The 18,687-nt window shown below is 35.3% G+C and overlaps 1 protein-coding gene across 3 annotated transcripts in view; it reads left to right on the top strand.

The window, feature by feature from the left end:
* NBEA (neurobeachin) overlaps window positions 1–18,687 on the top strand; it is a 510,937-nt gene that overhangs the window by 207,679 nt on the left and 284,571 nt on the right. For all 3 annotated transcript variants that reach the window (XM_065678397.1, XM_065678396.1, XM_065678395.1), the window contains 3 exons: window positions 9,950–10,104; window positions 14,254–14,380; window positions 17,820–17,947. In XM_065678397.1, coding sequence (XP_065534469.1) covers window positions 9,950–10,104; window positions 14,254–14,380; window positions 17,820–17,947 — 410 coding nt within the window. The remainder of the gene's footprint in view (window positions 1–9,949; window positions 10,105–14,253; window positions 14,381–17,819; window positions 17,948–18,687) is intronic.

Genomic DNA, 18,687 nt, shown 5'->3' with positions numbered 1-18,687 from the left:
TGTTCATCAGTGTACATGTTTTGATTTTAGAGTGACTTCAATGTGAAGTAAAAAGTACTTTTTTTCCTGTATAGTTAGGATTTTGTCCTTTTCCTCTGTGAGGAACCATTATATTCCAGAATGCATGCTTGTACATTAAGCAGTACAAAAATTTGTGCTATGTGTAGATTTAATACAGCTAACTGCAACCACCAAAAGGTTAGTGTAGTTAAAACTATTCCACGAAATTTGTAACTGGGTCAATTAAGAAAAAATACTTCAGTCAGAGGATTGTTTTTAATTCACAAACTTAGACACCTAAATTAAAATGGAGCATACCACCTCATGAGATGGCTTTGTCATCGTCAGAAGGAACTTAACATCAAGGTGATTGAAGAGATGAGTTTTATTCTGCATTTCGAAGTTATAGCTTTGTAAGAAAGCATTAAAAACTTTAAAGGGCTGCAGCAGGTTGGCCATAATCTGTATTTAGTGTGAGCACCTCCACTAGATTCTTCTTGCAATGATGTGACTGCTTATACATTTTGATCATTATTAGTACTTTCTAATACAGAATTATGGAATTACTTGAGAAGTGCTTCATGTCTAGGGTTGGTAGATTTTGATAGGCATTTTATACTTAAAAGTTCTCTTAGGTTCCACAAGGTTTAGTGATACTTTTCCCCCCTGTCCCATTAGCCTGCTGACCAAGTTGTGATTCCATGATTTCCTGTACAAAGTGTACACCTGTGTTTGTATCTTAGTAGCTTATGTTGTACCTTTTCATCCCTTGGCTTTGTTTACTTCTTCAGCAAAACAAGTGATAATTGCTGAAGTTTAGGCAAAAGAAGGCTCCTTTACATTAATTTTGTTGTGGTATTTTGTTTCTCTTAAATATATAATCCTACTGGAGAGTAATATAGGTCATGCTTTTTAATATAGCAAACAATTAGGAAGGGAAAATTGGCAGGTTCAGGCAGAAGATCAGGAAGTGTTAAATTCTTTCCTCCAACTGAGTGGTATTAGAACTGTAGACATTGTGATAAAAATACTGATGTTCTTAGTCAACATTATCTCAACTGTCTGGTCACACCTCATGGCAACATTACTGAATAGTGACCATTGTTCAGGCAAATATTTCTCTATGCAGTTTGCTCATATTTTAGAGTACTTTCTTGACCACAAGGCAAAAGATGGGTGGTGATGTTGCTTTTCTTTTTCAAATTACAAAGGAGGACCAGATTGCAATCCTGACCCAATAACTTTTTGTAGGGGATGAAACAAAGGTTAGGATAAAAAACTTTGAATAGTATTTTGAAATAGTATTAGAATTAATTAAAATATTGAGAAAGCAACATGAATTTTAGCTTGTGGTGGTTTACTAACATTTTGCATTGCTGCTAGTATCCCAATTATCATTGAAAACCTGAAAAAAAAAAGTTTTCTTGTTCATGTAAATATACTTGTGTTTACTGATATCAAATAATAAATAATATACACTGCATATTTTCTAAAGGCTAATGCTATCCCTGTGGAACATATTTCTGTAGTATCTTCTGTTGCTGGAGCTATGGAGCTTTTGGTACTTCACTGAGCAGTGCAGCTATTGATCGTGTTTATTCTCTCTAGAGAATCTTGAGCAATAGAGTGTATTGTTTTGACAGATTTTATTTGTTTCAGGTTTTATAAAATATATACAGTGATTCCATATTTATAAGTAAATCCAGGTTGGAGAAGTGTGTTTTTCACCTTAATCAAATGATATTCTTAGTCCTTGTGAGGCTAGACTTTAATTTTATTTTTGCATTTGGATGCCTGAGTCCCTTGTAGAAGAATTGAGGTAATTAATAGAAAGATAATATTATCATCTTCTTTGTTTTAAAGATATTTCTCTAACTGTAATCACTGATCACTGATGGTAAATACCACATAAAGCAAACTCCTGTAAATAGAATTGAAGTTAAGAATTTTATTTCATCATTTAATGTGCTCTGTTTTCTTCTGTGTATTCTTTTAATTGCACATTGCTAGTATCCTTGTAAAAGTCATTGTGTGATAGGCTACTGTGTATATTTCTGTAGTATTTATGCAGCCAGAAATGAAACATAAAAGTAGAAAATGTGGCCAACATGTTTTATCAAGTAGGACTTGGTGTGCAGTTAATGTATGCAGCAGTTCAAGTACTATCGAATGTAAATGATGAGGTGATATTGATGAAAGGAGGGGATTGAGGTCTCCGGGGGCGCTGATGACGGATTGAACAGAAGCGGCCTTGCACCACACGTAACTCAAGTCTGTCGTCTTCACCGCTCAAAGCCATAATGGGAGGTGGCAGTCTGAAATGAGTTGCCACGGCAAAGAGTATTATTTTTGAAATGCTTTCACACAAATCACTAGGCCCTGCATACAACTTAGTTTCATGCTTTAATGTCATCAGGAGGCACAAATTGGTGTGTCTAATTGTTTGCCACCTGCCAGCAAAATGAGCTGCCAGCCAGCCAGACGGGTTTGATTGTCTGTCAGCTCTTCAATAGATTGAGAGTGACAACATCAAAAATTTCACTTCAAACTCTGAAGCTCTGAGCAGCTTTGCAGAGACCTCTTCCCCACAAGTGCTTCTGGACAACTGCATTTTTCAATTAGTTTTCAATATATCCCTGCCTTCTGCCTCATCTGTCTTAAGGCAGCTGTAATTACATTATGAGCTATATAAACAGATTTCTGGGACACTGGAGCCTGGATCCTCAAAGTTATGACATGTCTTTTAACGTCAGACTGAATTCCTTGAAAATAGCATCCAGGTTGACATTTTTAGAAGCAAACACAAAGGGTTATTTCACCTAGATTTGCAACTAATGGAACATAACTCACCCATAATTCCTTTTTGCCTTCTCATCTTTTGTCTGACAAAAATCAGTCCCCAATAGTGATTTTTAGGGTTTGGGGATTTCTTGCTTCTGGGTTGTTTCTTTTTTTTTTGTTTGTTTGTCAATTTACATTTGGCCCACTAGACGCAGCCTATACCATTAATGTTTGTGAATTTATTTGTGATTCTATCCAGTACTGCATTCTGAAGCTTACGTTTGCTCCGCTGTCCTTTCTTCTAGAGGGCTGCTATTATTGAAATTGAGAGTGCTTGTGGGTTTTTTTGTCTCATTATTTTTTCAAAGTGAGGTAATTTACATATATTTTCTGTACTTAGCTGAATTATTTCAGTAGGAAGCATGCTTGCATAAGCAGAAAATCTTGAGTTCCTGGAAATGAGATCAGTTATTTCTGCTGCTATTAAATACCTGATTCACTTTTAATCCATATGGTAGATTTGCAATACGGTGGGTTTGCATAGTTTACATGCTTAGTAAAGTCTTTACCAAGCACATTTTGCAATATTTTGGAGGACACACTTTTGAAGTATTATAATCTTGGGGTTTGGGGGGGGGAGGGAATTGGTTTTTTTTTCCCATAGAAGGTCCTTGGGGCTAGAATAAAACAGACAAGAACTGTGAGGGAACATGCACTGAAGGTTCAAATACAGAGGTTCAATATTTGTTTTATTATTGCCCACTTTAGGGAGATCATTTATATTCTCTGGTGTACAGAGTCATTGAAATAGGTAAGTTGAGAGGTTATATTCCTTTTGCAGTCATTAGATTCTTCAAAAGATGATTGCTGAAAAATAGATCTGATTTGTCTGAAAACTTAATAAAAATGAGTTACAAGTAAATATGGTTTATTCTTCTCCCAACAGAAAAGATTACTTTTTAAAGTTTGTAATAAAAAAATAATTGGAGAAAACAAAGCACTTTTCCCATTAATTAAGAAGGGACAGTGACAGGTGCCATCTGTACTTAGTCATTGCATTTCCCATTACTTTGGGTATCACAGTATTTTGTGGATATGTGAATGAACAAACTAATCAGTAGCGTGGGAATTAAGTGACTCATCTGGGGTTCCAGTTCACTTTCAATAATTTTGCTCATCTTTGTGCAGTGGAAGTTGTGGTCCAAAGGAAACACTTGAGAGGTCCTCTCTCTAGAGTATCTTTTCTAAGGGAGCAATTAAAATACACTGCAGAGAATGGGAGGTATGATTTCAGGTCCTGTTAGACAGAGAGGAGAGCTGAATTTGCCTTGTCTGTACTTCTAGAGAGTGTCTTGGCTGCTAATTCACTAAATAAAATGGGGGAGAAGGTTGAAATGCACATCCACCTTAGCTGTTCATTTAGAACAAAATCATCGTAAATTTATGAATAGGTTCAAGTCAACTAAAATTGGGTGTATTAACCCTCAGGTTTTTTCATCAAGCTGTAATTGTATTCTCCTTGTCAGTCATTTAGCAATCTGTACAAAGGTAGCTCTTTCAAAACTCCTCTTATAACCCATGTGATGTGCATCTTCTCATATTCATATGCATAGATCTGTAGATATATCTCAACTGAAAGTTTATTTATGTTTTATCAGGAGAAAACAGTATGTCTCTGCTCTCTAGTATTACTTACCAGATACATAGGTGAAAATTGTACTGGATTTTTGTCTTGCTTTTTTACCCGAATAGGCCTCTGTAAAATCACTATTAAAGCTGTACTGATTTTTACAGGACTGCTGTTTTTTAGCTCTGCTTTTTTTGACTTTTTTGCATCATATATGCAGGATTACCCATCCCCATTCTGTAGTCTATATTGATGCTTTTTTATGTTTTTTCTTTATTCAGTGTTGTTTGCGGCATTTAATGTGTGACATTTTCATTTATTCTGCATTCACATTATTCAGACTTACTAGATTTCCAGTATTTCCAATTTCTGTGTTCCGCCAAGACCATTTGTCTTTCTTGATAGTTAGCTTTCTTTTTATCTCTTACAGTTTTTCCTTGTTTCTTGTCAGTATTTTAGATCATTTTAGATACTTCAGCTAATTTTTCCTGAATGCAAAGGAGGTACTAGTAACTTAGAATTTCACTGGGGGTAAATACTCTCCAGCTTGAGGGAAGAACAGTGGTCTTTATGTCATTATCCTAAAACCACACCTGAGATGATTCATTTTTCTTCTATTTAGAAACAAGCTATTTGTGTTTAGTAGATTAGGATAATTTTATGGACTTTAAGATTTGCATGTTTTGATGAATATATAGTATCAAATTATTGACAGAATCTATAACTGGACATTCAGCACTAATGCTGAAACTATGTTTCATTTACATAAGTCTCAAAGATTACATCCTTCTGTGAGCTTTCCATATCTCTTCAGTATACTTCACATTTTTTTAATCCAATTTTTCTTCTCCATGGCTTTTGACTCTGAGTTATGTCTTTCCTCCTTGATTTCAGATGAATCTTAATGCAGTCAGCCTAATAGGAGGTTGTCCAAAGTAGGATTCAAGATGTGTTGTTAGTACATACTAATAATCATTTGTTACAGACTCAAATCACAGTCTGGGGCTGAAGTCAGAAAGGATAGTGGGTAGTCAGCAATATACATGTTTTGTAAAGGACTGGACATGTACATACATATGAAAAATATGAATAACTTTCAGAGAAGAAATACTAAGCTTTCTTTTCAGAGGTTAAATTAATCTAGCTGTAGGAACAAGGTAACATGTAATATAGCAGAAAAATTGTCCCTCATTTTCTACTGTGAATTTTTCTGAAACAACAGGTAAAAGTTGCAGTTTGACAGAGTACTTCTCTGAAAAATTTGCCTGTACAATGAAGCCTGTACTGCTTTACGAAGAGCACTTCTTTAAAATACTCCTGCTTTCTGCTGTTGTGTGGGAGGGAAGGAGGAATAAGAATATTAATTCAGCCTTAACAGGTTTCACATATCCCAGAAGAGCATAAAGTGATTCTAATTTAATTGTCACTGCTCAGATAGATAGCACAAGACATCCAGTATTGGAGGGTTATCTCTGACCTCTTGATTGACCAGAGTGATAGGTTGGAAGGCCTTTAAATTTTAAATGTAGAAGAGATACAGAATGTGGCTCACAGAGAAAGAGAGAGAAAATATAGTGCAGTGTCACCTGATTTGTCTGTCACCGGCTAAATTTTTAAGGAAAGTTAATTTGAGGAAATATTTTTTTTAATTTCCATCTTCTCTTTTTTAACACATTGATAGTGTTACTTTCTGTACAGTTATTTCATGCAAATTTCTAAACCCCTGAAGAATCCTGTAGCCATTTGCTGGGGTTATTTAATGAATCAGCAATGCATAAATAGTATGCAAGGTGAACCAACAATGCTCATCTTAGGCATGATATGAATAACAGTGATTTTATGCTTAGGTTTATAGTTTGAGAAGGATACTCATGGAGTAACAAAATAGTGATTAGTAGTCATAATTCTCTTTGGAATTGTAAACCACCCACGGAAAAGGGAAATAAAATCAGTTGCTCCAGCAAATTGCTACTAAGCTTTTGCTGACTAAGTCATTGGGGATCGTTTGAATCCATGATGATACGATTCAGAAAAATGTGGACCAGTTTGGAACATTTAGGAAGTCTAAAATAGGTTCTGTAAAACAAGGCCTAAAGTGAAAGGATGGAAGTGTACATTTTCTTCTAGTCTGTAGATTTCTTTTCTTCCATGAAAAAAAAAAAAATCATGAATGACTGACAGATACATATAAGTTATCTATAATTTTAAATTCTTCACTCCATCTGTACTGTGCTCAGGTAAATAGCTATACTTCTTTCATAAATTTGATTTGTTTCAACTTGCCTTTTTTTGCGGAATATGCTGTTGGTGTGGTCTAATTTGTTAGAAGAAGGGGATTTTTACTTGAAAGCAGTCAGTCATCCCCTTTAACTTTTCTTGTTCGGCTGTTCTTCTGATTGTTTTGCACATTTTTGTCCACTCTATTGTGCTGTTCATGTAGTTTTCCAGTCTCCTTCAACTGGATGTCATTCTGTATTCACTTGCTATATTTTGTTTTATCAGTAGGAATGACACATTTTGACAAAGTCACCATGTATGACATGTCAGAAAGCTGCATTTTCTTTCAGTCTGGGATGATAGTGTATCACTGATTTTGCCTATCCTTATGGTAGAGAGGTTTCTCTTGATGTTTCTTGTTAACTTGTAATTTGACAACACCTGACCTGTCTTAGTGTCCTGATTCAGACCTACAAAAAACTGTCAGCCGTATGTAAAGCATTAGTACCTGTGGGATCTAGGCAGGATTGTCCTTTCGTGCCACAGGAGATGATTTTCAGTCTTAAACTACACTCTTGAGAAAAGAGTTTTTGCCTTTATAGGAGGCCAGTGCACTTGGAGGTTGGACTAGACGACCTTTAAAGGTCCATTCCAACCCAAACTATTCCATCATTCTGTTACGTCTGAGAAGTTAAGTTGACATATGTGGTCTTTGCTGGGGAAATTTAGGTTGTCTTTGATACTCTGAAAGACCACTGAGCTGTCTGAAGGTAGGGAGGCAAACCCTGAATTTAGCTTCATCTGCTTTGGAAAAGTAGCAGGAAAATAGGAAACACTTTTGCAGCAATTGTATCAGCAATTTATCAGATACCAATACCAGACCTTAGAGGAGGGAAAAATTATTTTACTTAAAATAAAACCCAAACCAAAACAGATCTCAGTCACTCTGTCTCACTTTTGTAAACATTAGAATGGGGGTGTGTCTAATGAGGCAGTCCAGCAATCAGGCACCCCCCGTGCTTGTGTCCAGATGTTACATCCAGGATCTGCGGGTGGTGACATGGGACACCAGCTGACAAGTATTCCTCACGCCTTCTGGGTCCATCATAGGCTGGCAACTATTTTTCATAGGTCGGCTCCATCAGGTAGATCTTTGTGGATTTAAAAAATAAAGCCAACAGTCTCTGTCTTTCCCCACCTCTTTGAGTTATCACTTTTTGTGACTTGTTTTTGTCTCCAAGGTCTGGTTATCTTGTGAAGCTACACACATACCTGTGGCTTGATGACCTGATAATTTATGTGCCATCAGTGTAGGCAGGTCTGACACCTTTTCCTGCTGTGTTGTTCCTTCTTGTGTCTCATCACCTAAATATTCCATTCATTCTTCATTCACACCAATCTTAGCCTTTCTATTGCAGGTCTCTACACTGTAGGCAATGATTGTAGTTTTCTTATTAAATTAGTATAACCAGGAGATGATCCCACTTAAGATACAAATCCTAATTTCTTTCTGTGTTTCTGTGGCACTACAGGAGCTCTGCTTTTGAGTACTTATTTCATATTCCTGAACAACCAGAACTCAAGCATTTCGTTGAAGTATTAAGTGAAGCAGAGATATTTGTGTGTGCATAGGAGCTAATTTTAGGAAATTTCATGGCATTATGGAACAGATTAATATAACCCATATAGACCTGTTTTTATTCACATGTAGCTGCTGCTATGTAAACACTTCATATCAGCAACAATTGGAAGAGATTATCAACTACAGACAAAAGCGATTATTTTAGGGTCACATATCTTAATCGATAACTACTGCATTGTGCAAACTCATCTTCTCCTAATATAAATGGAAGGGGACAGAAAACCATCGATATGCCTAGAATTACATTTCTCATAGTACCTGCATCAGGGTGGCGGTAAAGCTGTTGTTCAGAATACGGAGACAACTGGCACTGCTACCCCTCTAAAAGAGGGAGAAAAAAATTGCCGTTCATTGACATCATATAAGAGGATATCACAGAAAACAGCACTTGTGTGTAATTCTAACAATGGCATCATCAAGACAATCTGCATCACCAGTCTTCAAAATCCAGGGAGACTGAGGATTTAGAAATATATGAACAAACCACATTACTGTGAAATTTGTTCTGCACATTTTGATCCATCATGTGCCATCATATTTAGACAGAAGTGTACCTATTACCCTAATTAGTTGCATTTTCTTGCTTTGTTCTTTGATCACAATGATTAATTTTTATGTGCTTTATCAGAAAAGATACGTATTAGGATGGAAAAATGTTTTTTAACATTTACGGATATAATTTTTTTGGGGTTTTTGTTTGTTTGGTTGGTTGGTTGTTGTTGTTGTTTTTCTCCCCTCATTTTTTCCACTGAAATGGACTTTTTAGGAGCAGCTTTTATAAATAAATAGAAATATTAAATGGAAACCTGTAAATGTAGTTGTCTGCACTATGACAGCACTCCGGAGTTGAAAAACTATTGTCTTTATAATATTTTCCTTCTTCTTCCCTTTTAACACATACAGCAAGTCTTTTAGTTATGAGATTTTAAAAAAGGAGTGGTTGAAGATTAGCTGAGAATGTGTTTGTTTGAATGCAGTGTTGTCTATATGTGTTATGTCAGACTTTTTGTATAAAAGCCCCTTTCTTTCCTTAAAAGCTTCAATTTCTCAAGACTGCTTTTCAAATTTTATTTTTATATGGCATGTTATCAGTATTGTGAAAGCAAATATTTACTGTGTTGTATTTTAAGTGTGCTGTTGATTTTAACGATTATGAAAATTCTCCAGAAGGCTGAGTGCAAAATTATGTTTGTTAGTCAACTCTATTTGCAAGACCAGTATGTGCATGGCACTGAAGAATCAACTACTGTATTCAAATGTTCAGATCACTGGCAACAAAATTGTCATATTAGATAACTTCAGTAAGATCAACAAATTAACATATTGATTAAGACTGCATATATATGGGCTGCTAGTATTCTGACATCATTTCCAACACTCAGCACTGTCTTTGGAAATCTAAACTACAGGTGATAGCAGTGTTCACAACATATCACTGCAGTGGTGTTCTTTCCATTTTGTGGGCACTGAAAGATGAGTTAATTTTCTCAGAATCACATGAAGCTGCAGACAAAGGATAGGAGTATGGTTTTAACATAGTCTTACCCTATTTCAGAAAGGTTAAGAAAATTTACATTGTTCCTCAGCAACAGTGTTATAACTCAGCATAAACCCATCATAAACAACAACTCTTGCTGGTTCCATTGTTCAGTTTTAGTAATTTGCCATTTCTTTTTCCGCAGGAGTGTGGTTGTACCAGTAAAGAAACCCCCTCCAGGTAGTCTGGCTGTTACCACAGTTGGAGCTGCCACAGCTGGGAGTGGACTGCCACCGGGTAGTACACCTAATATATTTGCTGCAACAGGAGCTACACCAAAAAGTATGATTAATACAACAGGTATTGTCCTTAAATATTTTTGTGACCCTCATTTTTTTCTTATTTGTTTTTTTTGTTGTGTTACTTCAAGTGGTGTTTTGTTTTTTAATCATCCTTTTTGTTACTGTTTTTGTACTTCTAAAATAAAAAATGTAGGAAGATTAAATCTTGGCCTTTATTAGAGCCAGTGTTTCCTCTTCATGTATGTTTATAATCTTTGATAGTGCACAGTGGATTTGCACAGCCTTAAATAAGTGAATAAATATCCATAATACTGTTTTATAGGCATAGTTTAGAATTAAAATGAGCTAACTTATCCAGTCCTCTGCAGTAGAGGATGTTTATATGATACATACCGATTAACTGCTCCTTAAACAACTAGTTACTTAATAAATATATCATAGATTGTGGAGAGTTAATATTCTGGGCAATTACTATTTGTCAATGAAAATTATGCTACGATATTTTTGGAAGGTTTTTCAGTATGAACCTACCTAATAATTTAACTGTAGTCATGTATTATCAGTACTTGTTTATTGTGACCTAGAGAAGGAGGACAAGAACTTTTTTTAATTATTTATAATAGTAGTAATGGGATTGTCTGTCATGAAGAAGCCCATTGACAATGGAGACTGTGGTTTGGATTCAGAAATGAATCCTTACTGAGAGTAACTGATGTTTATTTAAACTCCTTTGAAATGTCTGGCTATGGTCTGTTTTCTTCTAAACTAAGCAAAAGCACTTGAGAGAAGAGCTCTCTTCATGGATATCACAACTTCAGTCAAGGGCTGAGAGAGTGAAAATCTCCCTGGGTTTGCAGAAAATGGAGAGGGAAGCTTTCGGCATCCTTCTGCTTCATGGAATAATATGAAGACACACTCATTATTTTTTCTTTCCTTTTGCAGATTACCTTTAATGTGTGGCAATAGAACTCTGATTTTTCTAAGGATAATATATCTTATATAATAAATCTTATAATTATCCTGAGGCAGACAGGAGGAATGAATGCTCTGAATAATGTTAACACTTCCATGAACAGTTCCATTTGTATAGCCACTTCTGTTAATCTTGAATGGATTTCCTTTTAGGTACTCTTATATCATGCAAAAAAAATATCATACATTGGAAACCTTGTTTTCCAAATGATACTGGATAGTGTAAGCTTTTCAGTCTTCTCTGTGATTAAAGATCTGAACTGTTTTGGCTGGAATGTAGTAGCTCTTTTTTGTAAGTAATTGCATTTTAAAATCAGTTATTTCCTCAATACTGTTCTTAGTCAAGGACAGTATTTCAAATACCATGGTACATTCACTGTGGATTAAAGGATGCTTTTTTTTTTTTTTTTTGGTAGATCTCGGAGATTTTTTTTTTTTTAAATGCAACTGCTTTTGTCTCCTAGACTATAGATTAGCTTGATTAAAGGAACAGTATTGATTCAATGGACTTTCAGCAAGTATCAGATTTAATTAGAACTATATGTTACATAAGATCTTTAGTAAATCCTTTTGTCTGAATTCATCTGAATGGGCTCTATTGATGAATTCTTTTGAGAAGTAGTTTCAGAAGCCCTTCCTTTTTAAAAAGGTTTTAATTTTATATCCACATTTTAAAAATGCTAAACACATTGATAACAGTAAAAAAATTATCACATTCAAAAAATATAAATGTATCTTAAGTTGAAATGCTTCGTTTTGCCATTTTTAATTACTATGCTTACAGTAGCCAAAACAGTGATCGTGTGTGTCAGTTTTGAGATATATACATAAAGCATTCAGGTAGTTTCTGGTTTATATACTTGTAGTTTGTGAAATTATCTATTATTTATTAATGATTTTAAAATAGTATATAGAATTTAATTGAATGGCACTTTTTTTTCTTTTTCTCTTGTGATAAAAAAGAAACATCATGCAATTTTTTAGAAACACTAGATGTCCCCCCAAACCTATTTACAGTTGTTTTTACAGTATGTTACAGACACTCTAGAAATACAGTTTTATCCTTGAGGTATATTCTGTGCTGGACTTGTGCATAAAGTCTTTTTTCAGTTATTCATGGGTTGCAGTCAGTGTTTACATTCCATCTGCCATTGCTGTCGTACTCAATGTCACTGTCACAATGTAATGAGATGTATGTTACTGAAGTCCTTTCAGTGCTTTGAATGCATGTTTTGGGAGATGACAGGTTTTCTTCCTTCGTCTCTTTATGTAAGAAACTGGTTTTACAGTGGGTTAGATTGGAATTTCTGTGATTCATATCCTGATTCTCATTTGTATGTTAATCTAGTAGTTCTAGGTCTGTTTGACCTCTTCTGGGACCCTAGCTGGTTAAACAGCTTAGCAAGTGCATTTTTAGACAACAGCCTTTATGAAGAAACTTTGACTTTGGAAGGGAAAGGAAAGAAGCTATAAAAATATGTGTTACCTAGGTATACATGAAAATAAATATGAAAATAATATAAATACATAAAACATTTAAGTATATAAATAATATAAATACACACGCACATACACACATATATAGTAAGCTTTATTCTTGTTTAAGCTACCCTATTCCCAGCTAAGTTGCCGTAGTTCCTAGGTTGAGAGAGAGAGCCTACCGTATATATTGTGTTTCTTTCTTAGTGTGTTTGGGTACCTTTACAATTTGTATTTAGTTCAAGTCAGAACCCACAGTGTAAGCCACAACACACCTCCCATTTTTGCTATTAAAACAGCAAACTAAATCAGTTCCTACTCTAAATCCTGACCCTCACCAGCTACTCCAGTGTCAGCAAGCCCAGCAAATCCTGCTGCTTTTTTATGCTGCTTTGAATACAACTCTTCTTAAATGAGCCAGTCCAAATTCTGATCTTTACTGTAATTCCTTTACCAGTAAAAAGCCAAGTTAAATTTAAAAAAAAACCAAAAAACATCCTGCTGCCAGAGAATTTTTCACCATAACCAGCATTTGACCTCTACTTCGCTGTCAGCTGCTGCTTAAGCAGCTAAGAAACCATAAATGCTTTGTAGAGCTTTGCAGAAAACTGAAAAATAATACAGACCTGTGTAATGCAAAGGAGAGTGATGTATGAACTGCTGAAACTGACCAGCATCAGGGAGTTACCAGTTATCTTTTTTTTTTTTTTTCAATGGCAGAATAATGCCACTGATCTTTAAACTGGGTTCTGCACCCCTCGCTGCTAACTTGGATAGATCTTGTTGCCTGTCGCCCTTGTCTCTGCTAGCTATGCAGCCCCTCGGGCTTTGAACTCCAGCTACAAGACTGTCCCTTGCTACCTCTCTTGCAGTGACGTGTTGCACAAGGACTGTGCAACAGGGACAGGGAACAGGAACAGCATTTATCACAGTGCTCTCACTGCAGTTCATGGTCACTTTGAGCCTTTGCTGGTTTGATTCAGAGAGGCTGAACTCACAGTGCCATTTCTGCAAACATGATAGATTGGTATTTAGAGTCTAAGTTTAGCCCTTAGCTCTGACCCAGATCACTTAAAGTATAAATATATGCTCTGTCTGCATCTTTTTTTCTGGGCAGCTGTTCACAGCCATTACAATGATACCCCCACTGCCATCTCTACCTTTAAGATCTTAAAAATCTCCTTGACTCAAGGAAGGAAAAAGAAAAACTATAATTAGGATCTTAATACTCCTAGATGCTACTTTCACCCATTGGTTCCTAAAGGAATATACATTTGTTACCTATCTATTTTCTCTGTCATATTAGATTTTTTTTTCCCTGCCCATAGTTGCAACTGGGCAGCCAAGAAGTGTGTGTGTGTGTGTGTGTGTATATATGTATATTAAAAAAAAAGTTAAATTTCTATTCTCCACTCAAGCTCATCTTAAATATACCTTTATTTTAGAAAGGTCTTGCTTTACAGGATGATGTAAATATGTTTTCATCTTTGGAATATAATTTGGGAATAATGGAAATGAGGTAAGGATTTATTTTGCCTGATTTTCAATAACTGTTTAAGCTTCTTACTATACTAGAAAAATAAGGTATGAATTTATATGATAGTGTATGCGATGGTTTTAATTGTTTTAGAATAAGTAACATTATTTCCTTAAAATATTTCCTTAAAAGTAGATGAATAAGACAGGACCCTATTAAAAGTCTTTAAAAGTTATGTTTCCTCAGACTGAATTAAGACCTGTATTTTTTGGGGGACAGGTGCAGTAGACTCAGGATCTTCTTCTTCCTCTTCGTCATCCAGCTTTGTGAATGGTGCTACCAGCAAAAATCTCCCAGCTGTCCAAACTGTTGCTCCAATGCCAGAGGATTCAGCTGAGAACATGAGGTACACAAGTTCTATCTTTTAATATTAATTATAATTTCTCCTACCAGACCAGCTTCATACGTAAACTGGAGAGGATGAAACCAGACGTGTGTTTGTGCAGCCAACTAAATGATTCACCAGATTTGAGTTGGTGTGCAAGAGACACATGCCATGGGATCGCTAATACCCCTCTTACACTGGCAGCCGGGAAAATGCCCTCTGAAATTTGTGTTAAATATCTTTGTATAATAGGTTATTATTTTGTAAAGGTATTGAGTTGTGCCACAGCACACTTCAAAGGCAATTTTTTGACCTGTCTGCCCTAAAAAGGTGACACAGGTTATACTAAGGAGTTGCCAAGTGTCCCTTAGTTGTCTGTCCACTTCGAGATATGTTTTTAAGAAGATTGGAGTGGAGACAGCAACCAAGCTAGCTCATGAATAAGTTAGTTTCATTCTCTATTGAACTATGAAGAAAATAAACTTAAATCGAGGGCCCTAAGTAACCTGTAAAATAAAAGTATTGGTGCTTCAGTGTTTTAACACGCAGTTCTTTTGCACTTTTTTGCTGGTCCTATCTCAAGCGTCAAGTGAGGGTTGCAGGTGGAATCACAGAAATGGGTGAGGGCCCAGCCTGAAAGTGTGAGGACTCTTGGCTCCATTCCAAAAGGTGTGAATAATCAAGGAGAGAATGACCATCTGTATGATGTTGTTTATTGCTTGACAGTGTTACAAAGCAAGTTAATAACATTATGGTGTAATTAAACCACTCCTTTTGCTTCTTGTCTTCTTAATATGTTAGGACACTGCTTTGCTGTTTTTTAAAATTCAGATAATGAAGTATGTTAAAATTAAACTGTATTGTTAATTAGTTTCTTTTTCAGTTGTTTTAACCAATGCAGTGTTCTTGTTTTTTTCACAGCATTTTGAAAGTTTTTGTCCTGTAATCAAAGAAAAACTTAAGTTGCATAATCTAGAATTCAAATTTTGAATTCAGTTTGAACTCAGAAGTAGCTGGACTCCGAGCAGTAACTGAAATTATGACTAAGAAAAACCTTAGGAGGAGCACAAAATCATGTATGTGGATAACTGAATATCTTCTGGCCTTTTTCACTTTTCTCCGCCCCACCCTGACCCCCAGAAAAAAGAGAAAAAACTAAAACTTTTTTTTTATAATTTTTTTTTCTAACTTTGAATTCATTGTGCTTCAGCTTCTAGGAGATTAAAAGTTGGAGTTGCTTCTGTGGGCAGAGAGCATGAAGTGAAAGCTAACCTATCTTAAGCCTTCCCATACAGCAGTTGCATAGGAAAAGTGCTGCTTATGGCTGTAGACTGAGCAAAGGGAAGCAAGCAGGAGAATGATCTTGGACTTTTAGACATTTAATAGTCTTGAATGAGACATAGAAGTTTGGCCTGGAATGAGGTTGGGAAGGTTGCGTACCCTAATGATTGCAGGATGCATTATAAGGTATAATAGATGATGGAAGCAGCTGTAGAATAAGACTGGTCTCTCTCCTGTGTGTGTGCTCATGCAGGAAAGTCACTAGATGGGCCACCTGCTTCCCTGGCACATTTTTGCAATCTCTGTGTACGTTTGGGTTTTTTTTAATTCTGCTTGTTCTTTTTGAAACTAAAGGACCAGAACTCCAGTTTTCAGCACATAAATGCGCCAGGGATTTACATGAAGGAAAAAAGATTTTTTTTTCTCTGCTTAAATATTAATTTCTGTTCTTTGATATGCATTTTTAAACAGTGCTGAGCTTTGATCTCGTGTTTTCACAGAACAATATTCCCAATTGCCCACTAGTAGATCCATAAGATACAAAATATATCAGCTATCCATTTGATAACAAGGTGCTTATTTATAGCTAATCCAAAGTGCAAATTAATGGCACATCCAAACCTCCCATATTACTTGATTCCTAAATAAAAATTGGTCTTACTTTAAAAACTTTTGAACTTGAAATTTCTTCTATTGTATGTAGAGTTTTGAGAGTCAAATGAACACAAAAATTCGGCCTTTGAAACCAGTTTACAGTGAAACCGTTATTTAAAACAAGGTTTAGAGAAATCTGGATTGATATAGTAGGCTTTTTATCCCTAGCAGCAAAAGCTTGGGATGGATCCATGAAGCAAATTAAAAATTCCAATCTGGTCACCTGCATTTCAAGTATAGTCAATAGAGACTTTAGCATAATGAAATTCACTAAAACAAAGGCTGGTGATATGAATCCATCTTTTAAAATACTAGAAAATTCATAACTGAATTCGAAATGGGAAAGCAGCACACTGAAAGAAAGCAAGCTATAGGAATTCAGTAAAATATTTTTAAGCTAATGAAGGAAAACTTCTAATCCATTTATAATGTCTGCTTCCTTTCTAAATGTAGGCATCATCATGTGATCTGAATTAAAATATCCACATTTATTTAGTGTTTATAGATAGTAGATAAAGTATAAAAGTTAAATACCAGTGTTCATTCTCTTTGATTCTGTCAAAAAATGGAACTTCTGCCTATAATGGTGCTTTTGAAAGACAATAATTTTTTTGTGGTGTAATTCAAGCACAAAGAAAACCCAATCTGTAGTCTGAAAGAGAACAGCAAAAATTCTTGGTAGATGAGACTGCATCTGTAATTTCTATTTTTAAGTAAGTTCATTAAGATAACACATCAGCTTTTTAATCCTGGCAAGAAAGTTTTAGAGGGCACAAGTATTATTCAAGTGAAGGACTTTTAAAAGATACAATCCTTAGCACAATGCTGATGTTCCCATACTATTACTATGTTTGTATCTTCAAACAAAGGTATATTATTTCTGGGATTTAAGAAGCATCAGAAGTCACAACACCTCATTGTACAAGTAGAAATGTTCCACTCTTCAAAGACTGTGTTATCTCAACATGCAGAGAAGTATAAATGCAAAGAAAATTTATTTACCTGGGATCATGTTTCCTCAAAGTGGGAGAAAAGAATATTGTTTTTCTTGATACCTGTGCTAGAACACCTTCTCATACACTCCCTTGTCTAGCTTGCAATGCCATGTAATTTGAATGCCTTCGCAATGTTATTTGAAAGCTTGATCAAAAAACAAGTTACTTGTGATTTCTTTGGGTAAATAAAAACTTCTTTTTTCAAGTTTTCAAATTTATGTAAGATTATGAGATAGACCTACACTTAAATATCTGGCATTCTGCTTAGCATGTTTGAAACTGAGAATAAAAATTTTACTTGTTCAGGATTGCTCTCTAAATGCTGTAGGCTTTATAAGGTTGACGCACTGCTGACTGACATAACATTTGCATTTCCTTAAAGCCATTTAAACACTGTAAAGTTCAATGAAATTGTAACCATCTTCTATTCTACAGAAGCTTACAGCAGCTTTTAAAAACAGGTATGATCTGACATAATTTAGTTTCTGTTGTTATGTGTTCTTTCAATCATGGTCTCTGTTCTTCCACAGTATCACTGCAAAGCTTGAAAGAGCCTTAGAAAAGGTGGCCCCTCTCCTGCGAGAAATTTTTGTTGATTTTGCCCCTTTCCTATCCCGAACATTGTTGGGCAGTCATGGACAAGAGCTGTTGATTGAAGGTACTGGTTCTGTTATCAGGTTATATATTTTAGCTATTAGTCATTTAATATGTTTTTCATTTTCATTTTCACTAGCCTTTTATAACTATTTTTAATAAATAATCAGTTCTTAATGTGTTGTTGATTTCACTTCCTTGCATTTAATTTCATTTAAAGAAATGAAAAGTGATAGCTTTTTTACCTGGTTTTTTCCCTAAGTGAGATGCTGTGTAAAGATACATCCTGTCATCTTGGAATTAAGAAAACTCTTTTATAGTTTGCTTTTTCCTCCTCGGAATATTGATGTGTTTCAGCCTGACTTTGAGAAACTAGTGAAAAATACAATTAAAAAGTGTACTCAATTCCACAGAACAAGTTAAATTGAAGTCTGTGCTCTGATATTATTGATACATATATCTATATTTGGTAGGGACACTATTTGCTTATGCAGGTCAGTTGGATTCACACAGGCAAGTAAAGAGTTGTCCCTAGAGGGGAATGAAAAGTGATGATTTTTTAAAGCAAGCTACCCTTGGGCACTTTTAAGGATTTTTATGGCGGTTTATGCATTGATTTTATTACTTCATAGGTAGAAAATTTGCCTCATAAGTGAGGCAGGAGGTATTGCAGAAATTGCAAATATGGCAAGCTCATGCAGAAATTGATGAATCATTGTGAATGCAGGTAAAATAGTGATGGGGTAATTTACATGAGTATGCATTGTTCCATTTGCATGGGTATGCATTGTTCCTACATCATGT

The sequence above is a fragment of the Lathamus discolor genome, chromosome 4, assembly GCF_037157495.1.
Source record: "Lathamus discolor isolate bLatDis1 chromosome 4, bLatDis1.hap1, whole genome shotgun sequence".
NCBI classification, from domain to species: Eukaryota; Metazoa; Chordata; class Aves; order Psittaciformes; family Psittacidae; genus Lathamus; species Lathamus discolor.
Note: the sequence above shows the minus strand (reverse complement) of the source record. Positions and strands in the feature narration are given on the sequence as shown.